At 39.6% G+C, this 19,644-nt stretch overlaps 1 protein-coding gene across 3 annotated transcripts in view; it reads left to right on the top strand.

Moving 5' to 3' along the window:
• NR5A2 (nuclear receptor subfamily 5 group A member 2) overlaps positions 1–19,644 on the top strand; it is a 124,780-nt gene that overhangs the window by 89,544 nt on the left and 15,592 nt on the right. For all 3 annotated transcript variants that reach the window (XM_083156860.1, XM_083156859.1, XM_083156861.1), the window contains 2 exons: positions 441–560; positions 8,512–8,659. In XM_083156860.1, the coding sequence (XP_083012986.1) occupies positions 441–560; positions 8,512–8,659 (268 nt within the window). The remainder of the gene's footprint in view (positions 1–440; positions 561–8,511; positions 8,660–19,644) is intronic.

The raw sequence follows: 19,644 nt of genomic DNA, 5'->3' as shown, positions 1-19,644 counted from the left end.
TGTTATTGCCTGGTTGGGCCCTGCCACTGGGCCAACCAGGCAATCTTGCTAGCGACTGTGTGCACCTTCAACCCAGGCATACACACTGAGCGATATACCCGATTTTCCTTTTCGATTCAGACGATATTATCTCAGTATGCACTTTCATCTCTAATGTGAATGGAATGCCTTCTAAAATCCTGCGCTAATTAATAGTTTTTTAGTTGTGCGAATAGATGAATTTAGAATTAAGGAAGCAGTCAAACAAACCCAGATTGATATTTATTTTAAATTGCTGAGATTGTGGCGCACCCATTGAGGGCTATAGAACATAGCACAATTTGAATTCTCAAGCAATATTTATTATATTATTCCATACTAGTAACAGGATGTTTTCATGTATATGAAATAAAAACAATTATCAGTTCTTTTAACTCTACTTATTATCTTTTGGCAAACAGGTAGATGATCAGATGAAGCTTTTGCAAAATTGTTGGAGTGAGTTGCTAATACTGGATCATATATTCCGGCAAGTTCTACATGGAAAGGAAGGCTCTATACTTCTAGTGACAGGTCAACAGGTAAGTGTTGGCTATTGTGATTAATAGATACATTATATTACACAATTGATAACTGCTACAACAGTGCAATGTGTGGTGTTCTTTTCTTCAGCTATAATTAAACCTATTTTCATCAAATCAGACATACTTCATATACACAAATTAGTGTCTCTTAACGTGAGATTTTGGCTATGTACGACTTTGACTATACTAGAACACTAGACTGTCTACAATATAGTCCAAATTGGCCTGTCTGCACAGTCTATTTTTTCATGCAATGCCGATCCCATGAGCAGTGGCTTAACTCCAAATTGGGCGCCCCCCCGCAACTAAAGTTTGGGCACCACCGCCCACACCTCCTTACCTCCGCCAACGCTGCCCAGTCCATTGCTGCCCGCCGGTACCAGAGCAGATCCTTCTGTCTGCGGTCCCAGGAACTCCTGAATGTCACTTGCAAAATGGCCGCCTCCTTAAAGCTGACCGTTATTTAGGATGTAAGAGAAGGTCGCCATTTTGAAAGTTACATCCTAACATCCCGGCGGGCAGCAGGGGACTGGGTGGCAGCAGTGACGAGGGTTGGGGAGGAGAATGAGGGGGGGGGAAGGAGCAGGGGGAGGGCACCCAGCCAGCAGTGACATATTCGGCAGAGGCAGCTGCAGCCCCTGCAGTAACCCCCAGCAATAGCTTCCACAGACCCCGCAGCACCCAAACTTACCTAGCGCCTCCAAGCAACCGCGGGGTCTGTGGAGCTATTATTATGCCACTGCCTACGAGTATACACGCTGTGCGATTTGTGCTTACTTCTTGCGATGACTATATAGGCATAACCAAAAGCTCACTGAGTGTGTATGCACCTATACAGAAAAACACTTACAAGCTTGCCATTTCTAGACATTTTTACTTGACTTATTTTGGGTATGCTTTTAAAAAGTCCTCTGAATTTTTTTGACACAAAAAGACAGATTCAGTAAAGCAAAAATCAATTAAACAAACCATGTTGCTATGCAAGGGGTGCAAATACAATTATACTCTTTCTCTGCAGGATAAATACAGGGTGATTTTGCATGTAGCCAACAGATGTTAGTCAGCTTTGTTTTACACTGCAATTTATATTTCAATTTGAACACACACCCATCTGTATGTTACATCTGCCCCAACATGGCTTTAAACATTTGCATTCTTTTTTGCTTTGCTAGCAAAGCTGAATGAGGCCCAAAGTGCTATAAAATACATTTCAGAAAATCTCTGCAGCTATGCCAGGCTAAGTCCTACTTTTGGGTTAACCTTCCCCAAATAGTTGATAAAGAAAAAGATATATAATAATATACAAGTACAGTTGAAACCTAAGAAAACAAACTGAGACACCTCAACTCTCCCATTCTCACAGGCCCATGTCAAGGTTCTGGTCACTGTTCAGTGGATGGGATGATGACCATTTTGTTACAATGTTTATCTAAATGCAAAAGTATCTCTGAGTGAGTGACATGGAGTTTTGAAAAGCCCTAAATGGCTGCTAATTAGCAGAGCACAGTGATATTGTGTATTATTAGGTGTCGCTGAACCTTTGTGGCACCATATAAATAAACAATAAAAATAATAATAATATTGCAGCACGAAAATAAGTGGGAAAAGCAGAAACAATGTTATCACTCTGCTCTAGATGGTATTCAGGGCACGATCATACATTTTACGTGCTTGCATTGGCAGAACTACAAGTGGAAATGATGTGGTTTCTATATTCATAATATCACAGCACAGTCTCATGGCCAAGTAAACATTTATAAAATACATTGGTGTGTACATGAGAGCCAGTGCATGCACACATAGAACAGCATTTAGTTACAATGATATGCACTAACTTGCCACAGCTATTCCTGGACACACTTATACAGCATCACAACAGGTGCACATTGTCACAGCTGTCACCGGCACACTGAACTTGTCACCTGTTTTCATGCTTACATTTCACAGGCAGAACTTAGGATGACCTTCTGACTTTGACGTGTTTATGTGCTTATAGGGTGGGTCCAACTAAAAAGTAATTTAATGACAGTGACATCTATTATAAGGTAAAGGGTCAATCACACATGGGCGCAGTGACATGCCTAAAGGGTTAAAGGTCGATCCCATATGGAAGCAAACTAATCTAATGTTTCATTAGTTTGAGTCAACTGAATGAAGGCCCTGTGCAGCAGCCATTTGTATGTGTTCTGGGATTGGTCCAATGGAAAAACAAAGTAAACCAGTTCAGATATGTACAGTAAGTCGGGTTTTACAGAAAACTGACACCATAATGTGCCTGTACATATAACTAGCGAGGTATTTACAGCACAAAGAATCATTTACATGTTATATGAATGAATGGGTCAGTTTTGCAGGAATAAAACATATTAAATGTGTGCCATTTAATATCCTTTGTTACTAGAAAAATGTAAGTGTTGTTGTTTTCTTTAAAAACATAAATACTCACAATGGTGGTCCACATTTACTAAGTGATGTGTTACATGGATACTTTATCACTTGTTGCTGTACATTTAATAAAAATAATAAAAATCATTGATAATAATAATAATAATTGTCTGTGTATAGCACTCTTTCTGCAACAGGACTTAAGACGCTCTACAGACATTATATTTTTTATTTATTAATTTATTAAGTTTCTTATATAGCGCACATATATTCCACAGCGCTTTACAGAGAATATTTGAACAATCATTTCAGTCCCTGCCCCAGTGGAGCTTACAATCTATATTCCCTACCACATGTACACGCACACACAGACATTCTAGGGTTAATTTTTGGGGGGCCAATTAGCCTGCCAGTATATTTTTGGATTGAGGGAGGAAACCGGAGTATCCCGAGGAAACCCATGCAAGTGCGGGGAAAAAATACAAACTACGCACAGTTAGGGCCATGGTGGGAATTGAACCCATGACCTCAGTGCTGTGAGGCCGTAATGCTAACCATTACACCATGCGTGCTGCCCCGACATCAAAAACAATGCACGTAATAAATAAGATTTAAGGGTACTTATATGTTAGTTGGGCGCCCACTCGCCATGCTTCGGGCTCGGTGGCTCGCTGCGCCCGCCACACTATATTAGATCTACTCCATGCCAACATGGATAGTGGGGGTATGAGCGTACTAACTATAGTGGTCGCCCAACTAACATATAAGTACAGATTTAAGTAATAAAGCAATAGACAAGCAACAAAGACAAAAACAAGAAAACCTAGGGCACACAATGCTGGATTGCTTCAGACATTTTGGGCAATAGCCTCAATGGCTTATTCCACCCATGGCATGCACATTAGAGTATAAAAAACCGACTCTTTAGTGCAGCCATGTGTTGCAATATGTCAACTCTTCCAAAAATTACAGTAGAAAGGTAAATGGACTACATAGACATGTTCACAGGTTCAAAAAATTGACCTGCAAATTACCGACATTAAAAAAGGACAACACATTCTTTCATGATGGTTAGGGTTAGACTCTTGGTGGAAGATTAGGATTAGGCTGCCAGAGGAACACTTAGGGTCAGGCAATATGGGTAGAATTAAGGGTTGGCACCAAGGGGATGGTTATGGTTAAGTTGCTGAGTTGATAGTTAAAGTAAGACAGTTAGGTACCAAGGGGAGGGTTAAGTTTGACCCTGTCAACCTAAGTTCATGTAGACCATTTAACTGTTGACCTATTGATCGTGTCGACCTATTGACTGTTGACCATCTGGTGTCATCCTATTGATTGCTTATATATACTGTCAAACTTTTAGCTCACACCGCTGATGATTGTATGACTGCTGTTCATGAAATAGGTGTACAGGGAAAAGGTACTTTAACTCTCAGTAATATTCTCAATTGTTTGGTATATCCATAAAATGTAAGAAGCTTTCTGATTGGCCGTGATAGGTTCTAGCACATTTTCCTACTGTGCACTACAAATAAGCTCCTTAATTTATTTTGTTTCTCACCAGAAATATATAATCTGCTAGGTTACACCAACACATATTTCTAATACTAGAATTGTGCAAAAAATACATGTTTTCAGTCTTTGCATATAATAAAGAATACATTTTACTGATTAAGTCTAAATACAGGTTATTTTATCATTAATTATATACAAAACATTCCTTGTAGACTTAAGAACAGTTGCACATATTGCCATTTTCTCTATATCTGACTGTATGTAAATAGGGGTGATATTCACATTTCACTGTTTTAACTAAACTTAAGGCAGTAATCTAGTTCCTAATACTACAATCTACAAGACTGCATTGAGAATCTGTTGTTCAGTGCAACTCTGTACAATGTTGTTTTTAATAACATTTATCTTTTATATATTATATGTTAAATATTTAAATGTGCATGCTAAATAAACTATATACAAACTTTTAACATTATTATGTATTTACCTGCTATTAATTTTCTTAATACAAATTTAGGATAATAATATATTACACCATCATTTTAATCCAAATACTATTTCCAGGTCACAAAGTGCAGTTTCTACAAACCTAGCAGTTTCTGCATATAACAATAAAAATAGAGCTATTAATTAGATTGGCCCCTGTTTTTAATTGCAAATTGTTACAAGAAATTCTCTTGGCAACCCCCACTCAAGCTGTGGGAGAGGCTGGCGTACATAATTATGGAAATTAGCCATCAATACATATAAAAAATTCATCTACCTTGGTCTGACTGAGTGACAGGTGAGAGAGAGAGAGGGAGAGCGATACCCATAATATAATGCTGCGGCTGCAGATATTAAACGTGATTGTTAGGTTTGCTTGCATGGACTCTCTTGAGTAATTAAGGAGAAAAAAATATGTCAGTGTCTAAAATTACAAAAGTAAAAAAATGAAGGTTTTTCAATTGCTCATTTATTACAAATAAAGAGATGAGCTAGATAGAGATAGTTATGTTATACATAATAATTAACCCCTGCTGTAGATAATAATATTCAAATTCAGCAAGGAATTCTGTGAATTTTATTTAAAAGCACATGACATTCTTTTACATTGGTCATTCATTTCTTGAATTATATAAAAATAATAGCAGTAGTATTAATTATAATAATAATAATAAATGTGCCGAAAAAGTGTACAGATGGAGCGCCTCTCCCAGCACTGGGGCTCGCCAGAATGCCCCCGCTGACGATCGCTGACGGAGAGGCACTACATCTGACTGGGACGCACGAGCGTCTCACACGCATGCATGTCCCTGTTTTCAGATGGCGGGGGACAGGAACCCCACCCATCTGTGCTTCAGGGAGACATGCAGGCTTAGAGGGGGGTGTGAGGAGGCGGTGGAGACCAGCGGACAGTGATGGGGAGGCAACAGGGACCGACAGCGAGCTCCATCGGAATGGGATACGCGAGTGTCTCGTGCGCATGCGTCGCCTTCCGATCCGGCCGCCAAACCCCCACTGAATGAGAAGAGCTCTGTCTGTGTTCAGTGTTTCTTCTTGCATTGCTCCATAATGCTCCATATATGGGTGATGCACAGTATGGTTAATGTATCTCCAATTAGGACCAGAGAGATGGAATTCAGGACATGTGTCATTACTTAAGCTGGCCATACATTAGAAGGACCTGCATACAATATAAAACACATGCAACCTGCACTGACCTTTTGACCTGCGGGAACCACACATTGCACCAATCAATCACACGACCCATCAAAATCATGCATTCGGGCCTGATATCATGATATTCTGATGTACAATATGGCCACCTTTAGACAAAGTGTACATTCAGGGCAGTGGCGTAACTATTCATTTTGCTCCCCCTGCCAAAATAGTTTCTGGCACCCCCCCTTCCCCCAGTTTGTGCACCTTGACAAAGGAGCATTTGAGCCCCGCAAACTCGCCTGTACTTACACGCTAAAATATATTGACGTTTGTATTCATTGTTGAGTACCGCATGCTAATAAACATATATGTAAAGAGAGAGAGAGAGAGTTTGCATAGGCACCCGTATTTGTTGGGTGGAGTGGGGACATAAACCAGGACGGTTCTACAAAATGGTGGAGTATTGCCCCCACTTTGATGGCGCCCTGTACCCAGGTTCTGCGTCAACAGATGCAGTCTTCCTGGACTTCGCAGCGTGATTTTGGCAGTCAGTCACTACTTCGGCCAAGGTCACTGACAATTGCTGTTATGTTATCCGATGCTGCGTTTTTGCAGACAGCACATGGATCACACATACTGGTAGGAGGCATTTATTACATACAGGTGCCTTATACAGGATGAGAATGTTAGTTGTACGGCACTGGACAGGCAGTTTCCTTGTGGCTGCACAATACTGCCCACATCAGAAGAAGGCCCAAGGTATGCTCAAATGACTTTCATTTCCGCCCCTTATATATTGTACTATATTATAAAATAACAAATCATTTACTGCTAAAATAGCTTATTCTAGAGAGATCACTTGATCACTTAATATACAGACGCTCAGAAAAGCATGTGAGACCACACTCTCCGCAAATACATGGACTTTGTTTTGTTTTAGTCAGTCACATTTTTTTTTCATATTTTTATTGTTTTTTATTATGTTTATTTAACTATAATTCTCTGTATACCTCTTACCTAAATCACTTCACTGCACCAGAAATCCTGCTATTGTTCTGCACAGCTGAACTCTAAATATGTTCACATTTCTCCATAATAATTGTGCAGAACATTTATTTATTTATTATCAGTTATTTATATAGCGCACACATATTCCGCAGCACTTTACAGAGAATATTTGAACATTCACATTGGTCCTTGCCCCAGTGGAGCTTACAATCTATATTCCCTACCACATGTATATGCACAAACAGATATTCTAAGGTTATTTGTTGGGAGACAATTCACCAATCAGTATATTTTTGGATTGTGGGAGGAAACCAGAGTACTTGGAGGAAACCCACGCAAACACGGGAAGAATATGCAAACTCCGCAAAGTTAGGGCCATCATGGGATTTGAACCCACGACCTCATAGCTGTGAGGCAGTAAAGTTAACCATTAAAAAGGCCCGTGCACCCTCAGAGTGCAACATTCTCTTCCTGCTTACCAGCCTGTAGCCAGACAGTAAATGGCTGTCAACATGCTGATTGGTGGATGGATGTAGCTATTTACCAATCAGAGGCTGACAGCCATTCGTTGTATGGAAGCAAGTGGAGAGATGGTGCAGGACTCCAGGAGGGGCATGTTATGATTTGTTTTTGTTTTTTAAATTCTTGCTAATGGTTGGTTAGGGGTCCCATTGTATTACTTTGCCCATAGCCTACAAAGCTGTTAAGATGGCCATACCTGTATTGATCATAAAATAACAAAACCTTTTATAAACACGAATGCTGTGTAAAAAGAACACACACACACACACACACACACACACACACATATTAGTAATCGTTTACATTTACATTATCACCTCTGTCTTTTTTATATAGCCATGAACACACCACTTTGCTTTTTACTAATAAGTATTTTTAATAATACCAACAAGAGTATTGCTGGTACCTTATTTTTACAGTAAAGGCCCCCATACACTATGCGATTTGGGCCCGATTTCACTTGTTTCTACCAGACTGGGACCCGGGTGAATTCGGCCCAAATTGCATGTGTATGACATCCGATCTGATGCGCAGTCCCGTGCACGTCGGAGTCGGTGGTCGGATCGGCTGCACATAATATAAGTCGCATGTGCAATTATCAGCGGCACATTGCGGGTGCTTTTTAGCACCCTCAATGTATTGTATCCGATACAATCCATAATCGCATGTAAAAAATGGAACATCGAGTGCAAATTTTAAGTGAGCCCTCCCGGGGAGCTGCCGGGGAAGCTCAGGGAAATTGGGTCCGACTTGGCCTAGTATATGGGGGCCTTAACCCCGTGTACTGATATATGCCCTTTGCAGGACTTATTCAATGAAATTGCTGAATGTTATTTGTACCAATGTTCACTGAACTATGCATGTCTTCTTTCAGGTGGATTACTCTGTCATTGTCACACAGGCTGGTACCACATTAAACAACCTCATGAGCCATGCGCAGGACCTGGTGGCCAAACTACGATCACTGCAGTTCGACCTTAGAGAGTTTGTATGTCTGAAATTCCTGGTTCTCTTCAGCCTTGGTAGGTGTTGAATGATCAATCTTACTCTTTATAGACAAGATAATATTAGTTTAATTGGTAGTAACTGTAACTAAAATAAAAGGTGTATAGAGTATTTTACATGTAACTTACATGGACGTTATATCCAGGGTACAGATCATGGTAGGGACATCTTTATGGCAATATGAAGACATAATAGAGAAACTGGATTCAGGGGCAACTGTCTGGTTTTTATCACCGGCCAATCAGCTCATACCTGTGAAGTTACAGGCATGGTTTGAAAAATGACAGGTAGGAACTGATTGGCTGGGAAGTATGACAATAATATCTATCTATATATCTAGATTGAGTGTCCCTTATCCAAATATCCATTATCCAAAATATTCCGTAAACCATACATTGCAGAAAAGAGGGAAAAAATATCGAATTTCTTGCTAAAAACCTACTGAGGACATCTGTAACAGTACTACTGGGGGCATGATATGTAACTGGCACCAAATATAGTATGTGCAAGAAAATTATTGCTTGGCATTCAAATTCAGTGCCTGAAATAGGACACAAACTTTGTTTCATGTTTTGAAACCTTGTTTTATGCACAAATAAATATATTTGTGTGTGTTTTATGTGTTTGATGTGTTTGTACAACATAAATGCAAGATACCTTATGATACATCACTGAAGTATAAAAATATTCTGAAATATGAAATAATCCGTTATCCAAAATTCTTCTGGTCCCGAGCATTGTGGATAAGGGATACTCAACCTGTATATATATGGCTAAATACTCCTCACCTCTGAAGTGAAGTACTGACAGTGACCACTAGAGGCCACTCGATGGGAGCTGTGAAGACAGATATTTGAAACTGGAACAGATAGGGACTAAGCCATCATTTTGATGATCTTTAAACTAGATAACAAATAAATGTGAGCAGTGAATGGTCTACGGGGGAGATATTGGCCCATGCTTAGCTGTGTGGTGAGCCTCCAGATGAGGTGTGGCCAGCCAACACAACCATGGCTATCCTTTAGAAAGTGCATGGTCTGGGACACTTGTAAAACATAGTCCTTGCATGATAATGTACAAGTTAAATGTACTGTATAAAATATACATAGTTCTGTGCAGTATAATGTAACATCTATAATGTATCATTCAAGTGCAGAGTATGGATCCTAATCCCTATCTGTGGGGTGGTCCCTCATGCAGTGGGGCCAACCTTTCCTGTACCCCTGTGGGCCAGTCCGATCGTGAATGTGAGCTTGGCTTCTCATTATTAATAAACATAGGGTAATGTACCCCTTATGATAAATTACAAGCAGAAGTCGTTTTAAGAGGGGATGAGGCCCATGGCAAGCCTCCTTCGGCCAGGCCCCCTCATCTCTGCCAGGAGCAGCGGCACAATGCAGGAGTCTAGTCGCTAGAGTGCTCAGACGCTACTGCGCATACGCAGATTTTCGGAACATTGGTGCAGCGGCCATTTTTCCAGAGATCTCAGTAGCGGCAGTAAAGCGGGAACATTGTCACTTTTTTATGCAGTATTTATTAATATTTCATGTGCCGGAAAATGCCACCCTAGTTTCAGCAATATACATTCTTATTTTATTTGCCATTGTTACGCTGCTGTGAAAGATTGCTTCTATATTTCCCTTTCTTTCTGCCCCTATTGTACTTGCGCACACTGAAAGAGCAATGACTGCTGCTCTACCAGAATGAGGGATCATTCCAGTACCTCTCATTAACTTCACTTACTGTATGCTGGAATATAATGTGCTTGATTAATAAAGCTGAGACATATACAATCATAAATACATACAACCCATCTGAATGGCTATCATCAAATACTCATATCTCAATACATGGAAAATAATAGCATACAGTACTGAGTTGTTGCACTGCAATTGTTAGTAAGTGTGGAAAAGTGTGAGTTGCAGAGGCTGGAACCAGGAAGATCTGACACCAATAAGGTATAATAACACCCACTACTTTCATACTAACACAAAGAGAGATACTGTAGGCAACTACTGTGACATTTTATAGTTGCTGAGGGTTCATGTGAAGTAAATATTAAATTAGTAGCAACACACTAAGGTCCCAATTATTAAAGGATGATACAACTAATTTTGTATGATTAATGGTACAGAGCCGACCATCTACCAACTGTAATTTTCAAAATCAAGGAGTTGATCACCATTTATCAATCACAATGAGTTTTATTATTCAAAATGAGTTTTCACACTCTTTGATAAACAAACCCCTAAATAATTATGCAAATTTGAGTAAATAGCGTTTTAGTGTCCATAGTTCAGATACAATTGGGGCACCTCTAAGCCTTGCATAATGATGTTGCTTGCATGTGAGGGGTGGATCAGATGTTAATTGTGTCAATACAATAGTAGAGTGTCACTCAATTTGGGGTCTCTCACGGAGATCAGTAGACAGAACTGATATCCTTTTTCAGACCTGGGATTGATGTGATTCTAAACAGTTTATCAATGAACAAATAATTACCCGGGCAGTATTGATTTGTCACTCAGAAGGAGCCAGTCTGAGTGATAACTTGTATCTTTACACATGTAGCATAGGCATCTTACTATCTTACTGTCACCAATGCCTGTGGCCTCATACAGGAGAGAAGTACATAGCTTTGGAGAAAGATAATGTACCAAGAACTCAGCTCCTAACATTCTTATTTCAAATACAGCCTTTAAAATGGCAGTTAGAAGCTGATTGGCTGGTACATTATCTCTCCCCCACTTTATCTCACTCCAAGGCCCACACACACGGGGCACTTTTGAGCTGAAAGCAGCTCACTTTTACCGTTTGAGCTGCTTTCAGCTCAAAAACAACCCAGTGTGCAGAGGCGTAACTCTGGGAGGCAATGGAGCAGGGCTGGTGCAAGGCTTCTCAGTACCCTAGGCAAAACTTCAACCTATTGCACCCCCCACCCCCCATACTGCCACCAATACCCACTTTCCAACCCCTTAAGGCATTCTAGAATGGCACGGAGACTCCCAAAAATTAGTGGCCCTCCCAGACCACCAGGAAGGTGCGCAAGTCCCCTGCTTTCCCAGGAGGCCTCCCTTTGCCAGCCACAGCGGAGTACAAGGAGGGGGGACAGCAAAAAAGGGAATTGCTTCAAGTAAAAGTATGGAGGTAAAGTCTTAGAAGTTCCACAGCAGCCCCCTGCACTAAGTACAACAAGGATCCTTATAGACATTATTGATTTTTTTTTGATAGGCAGACTTGGTGGCGCCCCCCCCCCCCAGATCCTGGTGCCCTAGGCAGATGCCTAATGGTAGAGCCGGCCCTGCAATGGAGTCATCTGCCACTGGGCTACTGCTCACAAGGGGGCACCTCTCCTTCCCTGCCAGCTTGAATCAGTTGATTAAAAGCTGTTGATATTGCTCCTGTGGTTGATGTCACACACGCTTTATTTTAAACATAATATACATTACTTACATACATACACACATGCATACATACATACATACATATATTTATATAAGGTGCTGTGTGTGTGTTTGCGGGAGAGGGGGGACACCAAAATGTATCTTGCCTCCAGGCAACTTGGACAAACTTACGCCACTGCCAGTGTGTATGGTCCGACGATGAGCGTTGACCACTGATGAACGCTCCCGCATCATCGACAGTATTACCAGCAGTTGAGCAATACGGTGGATGACTTTCCATAGCAGGACGCTATGAAAAGCCGTCCACCCCGGGGAAAATTGCTTGGACAGGCATAAATTGCCCAGTGTGTATACTATGCTCCTTTAGTACACATCCCCTACTGTTCTTAGAAGCTGCTAATTTCTGCATATCTAGTTCTTCCAGAGTGATCTCTCAAAAAATTATATGACTCACATCCACATATATATACATATGAGCATGTACAAGGAGGCACTCTGAGTCGTTTCAAAAAGTAAAAAAACCTCTAGTGTTTAATAGGTGGGAAGAGGCGTAGTTAGTAAGTAAATCTATTTAAACACTGTTTTTACACATGTATGTTCACTTGTTTAGGCTTGAGAAAGGGGCGCAGCCCTGAAACGTTGCCCACCTATTAAACACTAGAGGTTTTTCACTTAAAAAAAAAAAAAGCCCACCTATTAAACACTAGAGGTTTTTCACTTCTTGAAACGACTCCTTATACATGCTTATATTGGGGGATGGCCGTTTAGAACCAGATCTAAAGAAGGCACCTGAGCAAGGACACTAAAAAGCCACAGGGGAGTGCCGGTATATTGACTATATATATATATATATATATATATATATATATATATATATATATCACAGTGGCATCTTCCTTAGCAGTAAATTGCATTGGATTGGATTTTCATCTTGCACTTGGCTGATGAAACTGAACAACTTCCTGTTAAACAGTGTCACAAATGCTTGTGATTACAACATTTTCTTGTCTCATTTTTATAGAAAAAAGAATAAAAGTTAATTCTCCAATCTGATACCACGGTAGAGGAAATCCTGCAGTAGACTAAAGAGGATAGGTTGCAATATTAGATGAGTCGCATTGATTAGCCAATGGGTATTGTAGGGGTTAAACCCCTTCTGCCTGAGTTGCATCTTTATTAAACTGAATGTAATAATTTTTTTTTCGTTTTGTGACTAAAGCAGATCATTGATCATAAGTCACTCTAAAGGTTTTATGTCCAATCAATAGTTATTTGTTTAGCAGGATGGAAAAATAATGTAAAATATATGGAGAGTGCTGAGTATTTTTAAATAGCTTAATAAAATATTTTGATTGCATCTAATTTGTTTACTATCCAGTGGGAGGGAGAGTGGAGCTGGGCTGGGGGACATTACACAGTACAGCTGCAAGGTGCTGTATATTGTGGGGCCCAATGTGAAAGTTTGTGGATGTGCACAGTGCTGCACTTTTGTCAGATTTGCTGCAGCAAAAATCATTAATAATAAAATGCTGCTTTAGATCTAGCAGCTATATCAAATACACACCAGCACATAATACAGACTATTGCATTTGGCTCTTTGTTTTTGTTGGGATGCTGTAGTAGTAAAGGGGGTTAAATAGAACATAAATTAAATTGTGAAAGAGTTGATAATGTCTCCAAATTTTGGATGCCTAAAATAGACAATTACTAATACAATAACTTATTTTTACGATGAGCAGAATTTTCTAAATATTCTGCAAAGTATTTGGCTTATTCTAAATTTGGTTTCAATATGTTTGAATTTTTAGTGAAGTAATTTGATATTAAGGGCTGAAACTTAATTGCAATTTTTTTTTTTATCTCTGCAACTTGTTCACTGATATTTAGGTACTTATATGGCATCTGCAAAACTTAAGCTGTGACTCCCTCCACTTGTCTTTGTCTCCCTCTCCTTGTCTGTGACTCTCTTCCATTCTATACAACTCTCTCTTCTTGTCTGTAACTACCTCCCCTTGTCTGTGACTCCTTCTATTTGTCTGCGAGTCCCTCCCTTTGTGTACAATTCCCTCCCCTTGTCTGTGACTTCCTACCCTTGTCTGTGACTCCCCCCACTTGTCTACAATTCTTACCCTTGTCTGTGACTTCCCTAGTTTATAACTCACCTTGTCTGACTTCCTTCTCTTGTCTTGGACTCCCTCCTTTTGTCTGTTTCTTTCTGATTGTCTGCAACTCCTTCCATGTCTGCATCTCCATCCCCCTGTCTGTGACGCTCTCTCCTCATTTTTGACTCCCTCTCCTTGTCTCAGACTCACTACTCTTGTCTGCAACTCCCTCCCCTTGTCTGCAACTCCATCTCCTTGTCTACAACTACATCACCTTGTCTGTGACCCCCTCTCCTTGTCTGGAACTCTCTCCCTTTAACTCAACTTCATCTCATTTTCTGAGACTCCCTCCTGTTGTCTGTAGATTATTCCCCTTGCCTGAGACTCACTCCCATTGTCTGTGGCTTCCTCTCTTTGTCTAAGATTCCCTCACTTGTTTGTGACTCTTTCCCCTTGTCTGTAACTCTATCCCCTTGTCTGCAACTTACCCTACTTGTCTGCAATGGCCATCCTTTGTCATGTCTTGCTGATATGAGATCGGATTATGGCTGTCCAGCCTCGGTTTACACCCCCTATTCACAGCTAGTCTCCAATCAGAATGGAGACAAAAGTCTGAAAAAATGCAGATTCTAAGTATTTGTAAATGTACAATCTGAAAAATTGCAATTTTAAACTTAAGGTCCATACACGCTGGGAGACTATGCCCAGCGTGTATGGACAGCAATGATCACATTCATCGCTGGGGGGTGCATACACACTGAACGACTTTTCTCCCTGCCCGGCGCCGAAAGAGGGGGGAGGACGGCTTTGCATAGCCATCCTAATCCTAAATTACTTTATTAAATTATTATTAATAACCTTTTATGAGGCACCATGTCAAAAGTTTTAGCAAAATTAAAAAGTATTACATCAACAGCCCCCTACTGACTTCCCATAGCAGCTAATTAAATTAGTCTGACATGATCTGTTTTTGACAAACCCATGCTGAGCCTTACTTATCACCTTCTCCTATTCTAAAAAAAATTTGGATACTCTTATTATTCCTACTAATATTTTCCCAACAATGGATGTAAGGCTGACCAGTCTAAAATTTTCAGGGTTAGTTTTTCTACCTTTCTTCCATACATTATCTATGCGCCAGTCCGTTGGTAACGTCCCTGAGTTTATTGATCCCTCAAATATCAGATATCAGTGCTATGACAGAACTCGATTCTTTTAGTATCCTAGGGTTTACTTCGTCCGAGCCAGGAGAATTGTTACTATTTAGGTGCTGTAATTTATTTTTGACTATTTCCTCACTCAAACAGTTTGAGCGAAATCAAGAGCCGAGCATTTAATCTGTGGGACATCCTCTGAAGACGCTTCCCTTGTAAAAACAGTAGCAAAAAATTAATTGAATAATTCCGCTTTCTCTTTTCCTTCTATTACCTGGTTACACTGCTTATTTCTAAGTGGGACAATATTTTCCTTCCTTAACCGTTTCCCATTTATATAACTGTAGAATTTTTTGGGATTAGATTTGCTATCTGCGGCTATTTTACGTTCCATCTCTAATTTAGCCATCTTGATTGTATTTTGACATATCTTATTACATTTTTTTATATGCAGCAAATGATTCGGGTGTCCCATCTTGTTTAAATGCTTTGAATGCCCTCCTTTTCTTTTAGCTATTTCAAATGTGACTTTGCTGTTAAGTCTCATCGGTTTTCTTTTGACATTTGTTCTTTTTTTTACCCTAGGAAAAAAATTATCAGTGCCTTCCTGCAGTATTTTTTTTTAAAGTTTGCCACTTTTTTTAGTATCCATACCTCTAAATAATTACTTCCAGTTTATATCCTTTAAGGACTCCTCAAACTTACCAAAGTGTGCTTTTCTGAAATTTAAGGACCTAGTTGCTCCCATATAATTATCTTTGTTAAAATATTGTGATCACTGTTCCCCAATGTCTCCCTTACGGTTATGTTAGTAAGAAGAATATCCCTATTGTTGCTTATCAAGAGATCGATGATATTGTTATTTCTGGTTGGACGTTCAATAAATTGATACAAATAGTGGCCATTCAGGGCATCCAATAAAACATTTTCCTTAGCGGCACTACTTGACCTATCTTTCCAATTTATTTCTGGGAAGTTAAAGTCACCCATTATAATAATGTCCACTAAGCTGGCCACTTTTCTCACCTGTAGTAAGAGGTCTTTTTCCTCCTCCGTATTTATTCTGGGTGGTTTATAACATGTTCCTACTATAAGTTTTTTAGCCCCTTTAATGTTACCTGTGATTTCTACCCATACCAATTCTACTGACTGCATTGTACTCTCTTATATGTCTTCCCTTATGTATGGTTTTAATGATGGTTGGTACCAATTATGGTAGAGCTACATTGTTTATTTTTATGGGCATCTTTGAGGGTTTGTCTTCTGTGATAGTTTATGTAATTTAATAAATATCACACTATCTAGCTTTTTTTCCATATTTATTCACCTTTAGTGTAGTTTCTTCCCCCTTCATTTCCTGTCATCCTCTAATTTCTTCCCTCCTCCTTTTCTCTGCCTCTTCCGGCAGTAGTTTTGCTCTACCTGACATCCATCATCTTCCGTAACTTACTGTCGGAAATTCCAACTAATCCGCGGTGTCTCCTCCGCAGGGTGAAACATTTTGCTTTCTTTCTCTATTGATGTAACACTTACAGGCGGCCATGGAAAAATCAATAGATACTTTTCATTTAGTGTCCGAATGCAGACGCAGCCAGGGCCTGCGATGGCCACACGATTAATCGCTGTTATTTCACTTTCTGTAAAAAATGTCTGCGTGTGTCTCTTTCTTATTTAGACATAATGGCACGATCTGTTATGTTCCTTTAGCAGTGTGTGTAGATAACTGAGCACTATAGCCTCCTATTTACATACTAAATCACTATGATAAGTTGTACATCACCAAAAAAACAATCATTTGCAGGGTTTGTTTTAATTGTACAATTAGGCTACAAAAGAATATTATAATATTATAATAATTTCTCATTTCAATAAATATCTGAAGTATAATAACATATACACCTACATAAGCTGCCTACTGTTTTTTAAATATTTTTTTTTGAATTGGGGGGGTTTAGTTTGAATTGTGGAGGCCTTAATTACGTTTTGCTCATCTGTGCATTTTATTCAGTAATTTTATTTTATTTTTGCGTCTGATAAAATTTCATAAACCATAAGTAAAGCAGAGCTGACTATGAAAACCTAATTATTCTGGGAATTTATTTTTGAAGCATCTTTTTCTGGTGTGTTTACACCAGATATTTAAAGGGCAATGCTTTTACTAACAAGACCTAGCCATGTTAGAGCATTGTCTTTTTAAAATTGTGCATAAACATGATCAGAATCAATAGGTTTTATAACCCGATGCTTCATAACTAAACCCTAGATGGTTGTCAAATGGTAAGTTATGCAGTAGGTGCCAATATTTAGATCAAGTGCAGCGAGAGGTTAAAATTTACCCCCCTATATCCTAATTAGAGTGAGAGCTTGAGGGGTCTCTACAGAAACTCATATGGAAACAGTGATAATTAAAGTAGCCCCTGCCCAGCCTGTATCACCAAACCTTGTCCTTGCTGTGTTTCCCTGAGGTGAAAATATGCACAATCTGTTCTATCCATTGGGTGTAAGGTGTAAGGTCTGAGATAAAGTATCTACACTCATAACGTGATATTTAGATACACATGCAGAATATTGTCAATGGGGGATCCAGACACTGGGTTTTATGCACTTGCCTTGGGCTGCCCTGGGACACAGCAATCAAAGTGAGTTAAAAGCAGAGCAGAAAGTCTTCAGTCAGCACTGTGTCTCTGAGATGCGAGGCCTCCCCGGCTGCACTATGGATTTGCTGTCTATCAAACGTGGAATACAGTACTCATGTTAATGGATGGATTATTCTATGTAATGATATTAGGACATTATTGATACAGACGGCAAGGAGGTGACCTTGTTAGTCCACGACAACTATATTAATTGATCATTTGGTTTCTACCAGTTTAATCCCAGCATACTCAGTAACCCTTTATATAACCAGTTCCTAAAGTTTGTTGCACGTTGCAGTATAAATACAAGAAGGATCCTTTTGATGAAAGAAGCCCCTTTCACATTGCAGTTTTACCAGGGCATATTGTCGATTTTTAACTGCTTTAAAACGGTACCAGCTGCAATGTGAAAGCTCCACAATCAATTTACCGGTTACAAAATACCGGTATTTTGAAACGTGTTAAAAGCAGGATCCTACGCGTATCAAAGCCGTTTTTCCTGCAGTCTGAACAGCTCAGAAACGGTATTTGCTACAAATGATAACCACACTTGATCCCCGCCCACAAGCAGGAAAAAAACATTTAAAATGACATTGTATGGCTTTCTATGGGTGAAACGGGTTGAATTTGAAAGGTACAAAAACGGTATTTAAACTGCAATATACCTTTACAACATGCAATATGAAAGGGGTTTAACTGTCTTTTGCCCCGTTTTAAGACACATTTAGAAAAACAGGTTGTAAGCAGGTTTTTGCTATGTGAAACCAGCTTAAGATACAAATGGCAAATGCCATGCATTAGTGACAAATGTGCATCTCCCATATTGTTACTTACCTCCGTAGCTGATGTAGAGCTGAGCACAAGCCAGTGTTATAGCCGCAGATTGCATGTTTTTTTATGACACATGTTTTAGAGATAACCTTACACAATTATTGACAATGACAAGTTGCGGGTATCTCTGTCCGATCTCTAACTGCATCAGGATGGTGAAGGGCTGTGCGTTTGCATATAGGCACGTTTCAGACAGGATGGGGTAAATTTACTAAGATGGGCATTCTATTGAAGATGGAATGTTGCCCATATCAACCAGCCAATTAGATTCTACTTCCTCTTAATTTAGCAACTTCTAGTAGATAATAGATAGAATGTGATGATGACTGAATCCCATGCCAAAAATGAATATATTTACTTGATAGTGTAAAAACCATTGATGTTCCATATATAACAATAAATTTGCTTATACATATCATTATATACCCTTAATAAAGAGATTTCCATGAAACAGATGATTAAGCCCTGTAAGCGAATTACGTCTCATTACATAGAGCGGGAGTTGGCTTCTGAGTGTTAGACAATGATAGAGAAACATGACATTGACATTCAACAAAATCTAAAGCTGGGTACACACTGAGCAATATGTCATCAGATCCGGCAGCTTCAGCCAACTTATCGCTCAGTTCGATGCATAATGGTAAGAGTGTATGCCCGATAAGAACATGCACGTTATCGCTAGCAATATGTGTCAGGTTGCATGTGCTGCACATCAGTCCTGATAATATCGCTAGAGAGACTATGTATGCTAATGGAGGACTGAACAGCAATCGTTCCATCCTTTCTTGACATTGCTCAATGTGTACCCAGGTTCTGATATGCCGGGTAATGCTTTGTCATGCTAATATAGAGTTAAATGTCATCCAGAGTTTCAA

Source organism: Crinia signifera, chromosome 8 (assembly GCF_055691185.1).
Source record: "Crinia signifera chromosome 8, ASM5569118v1, whole genome shotgun sequence".
NCBI lineage: Eukaryota > Metazoa > Chordata > Amphibia > Anura > Myobatrachidae > Crinia > Crinia signifera.
This window is presented reverse-complemented; position numbering and strand designations above follow the sequence as displayed.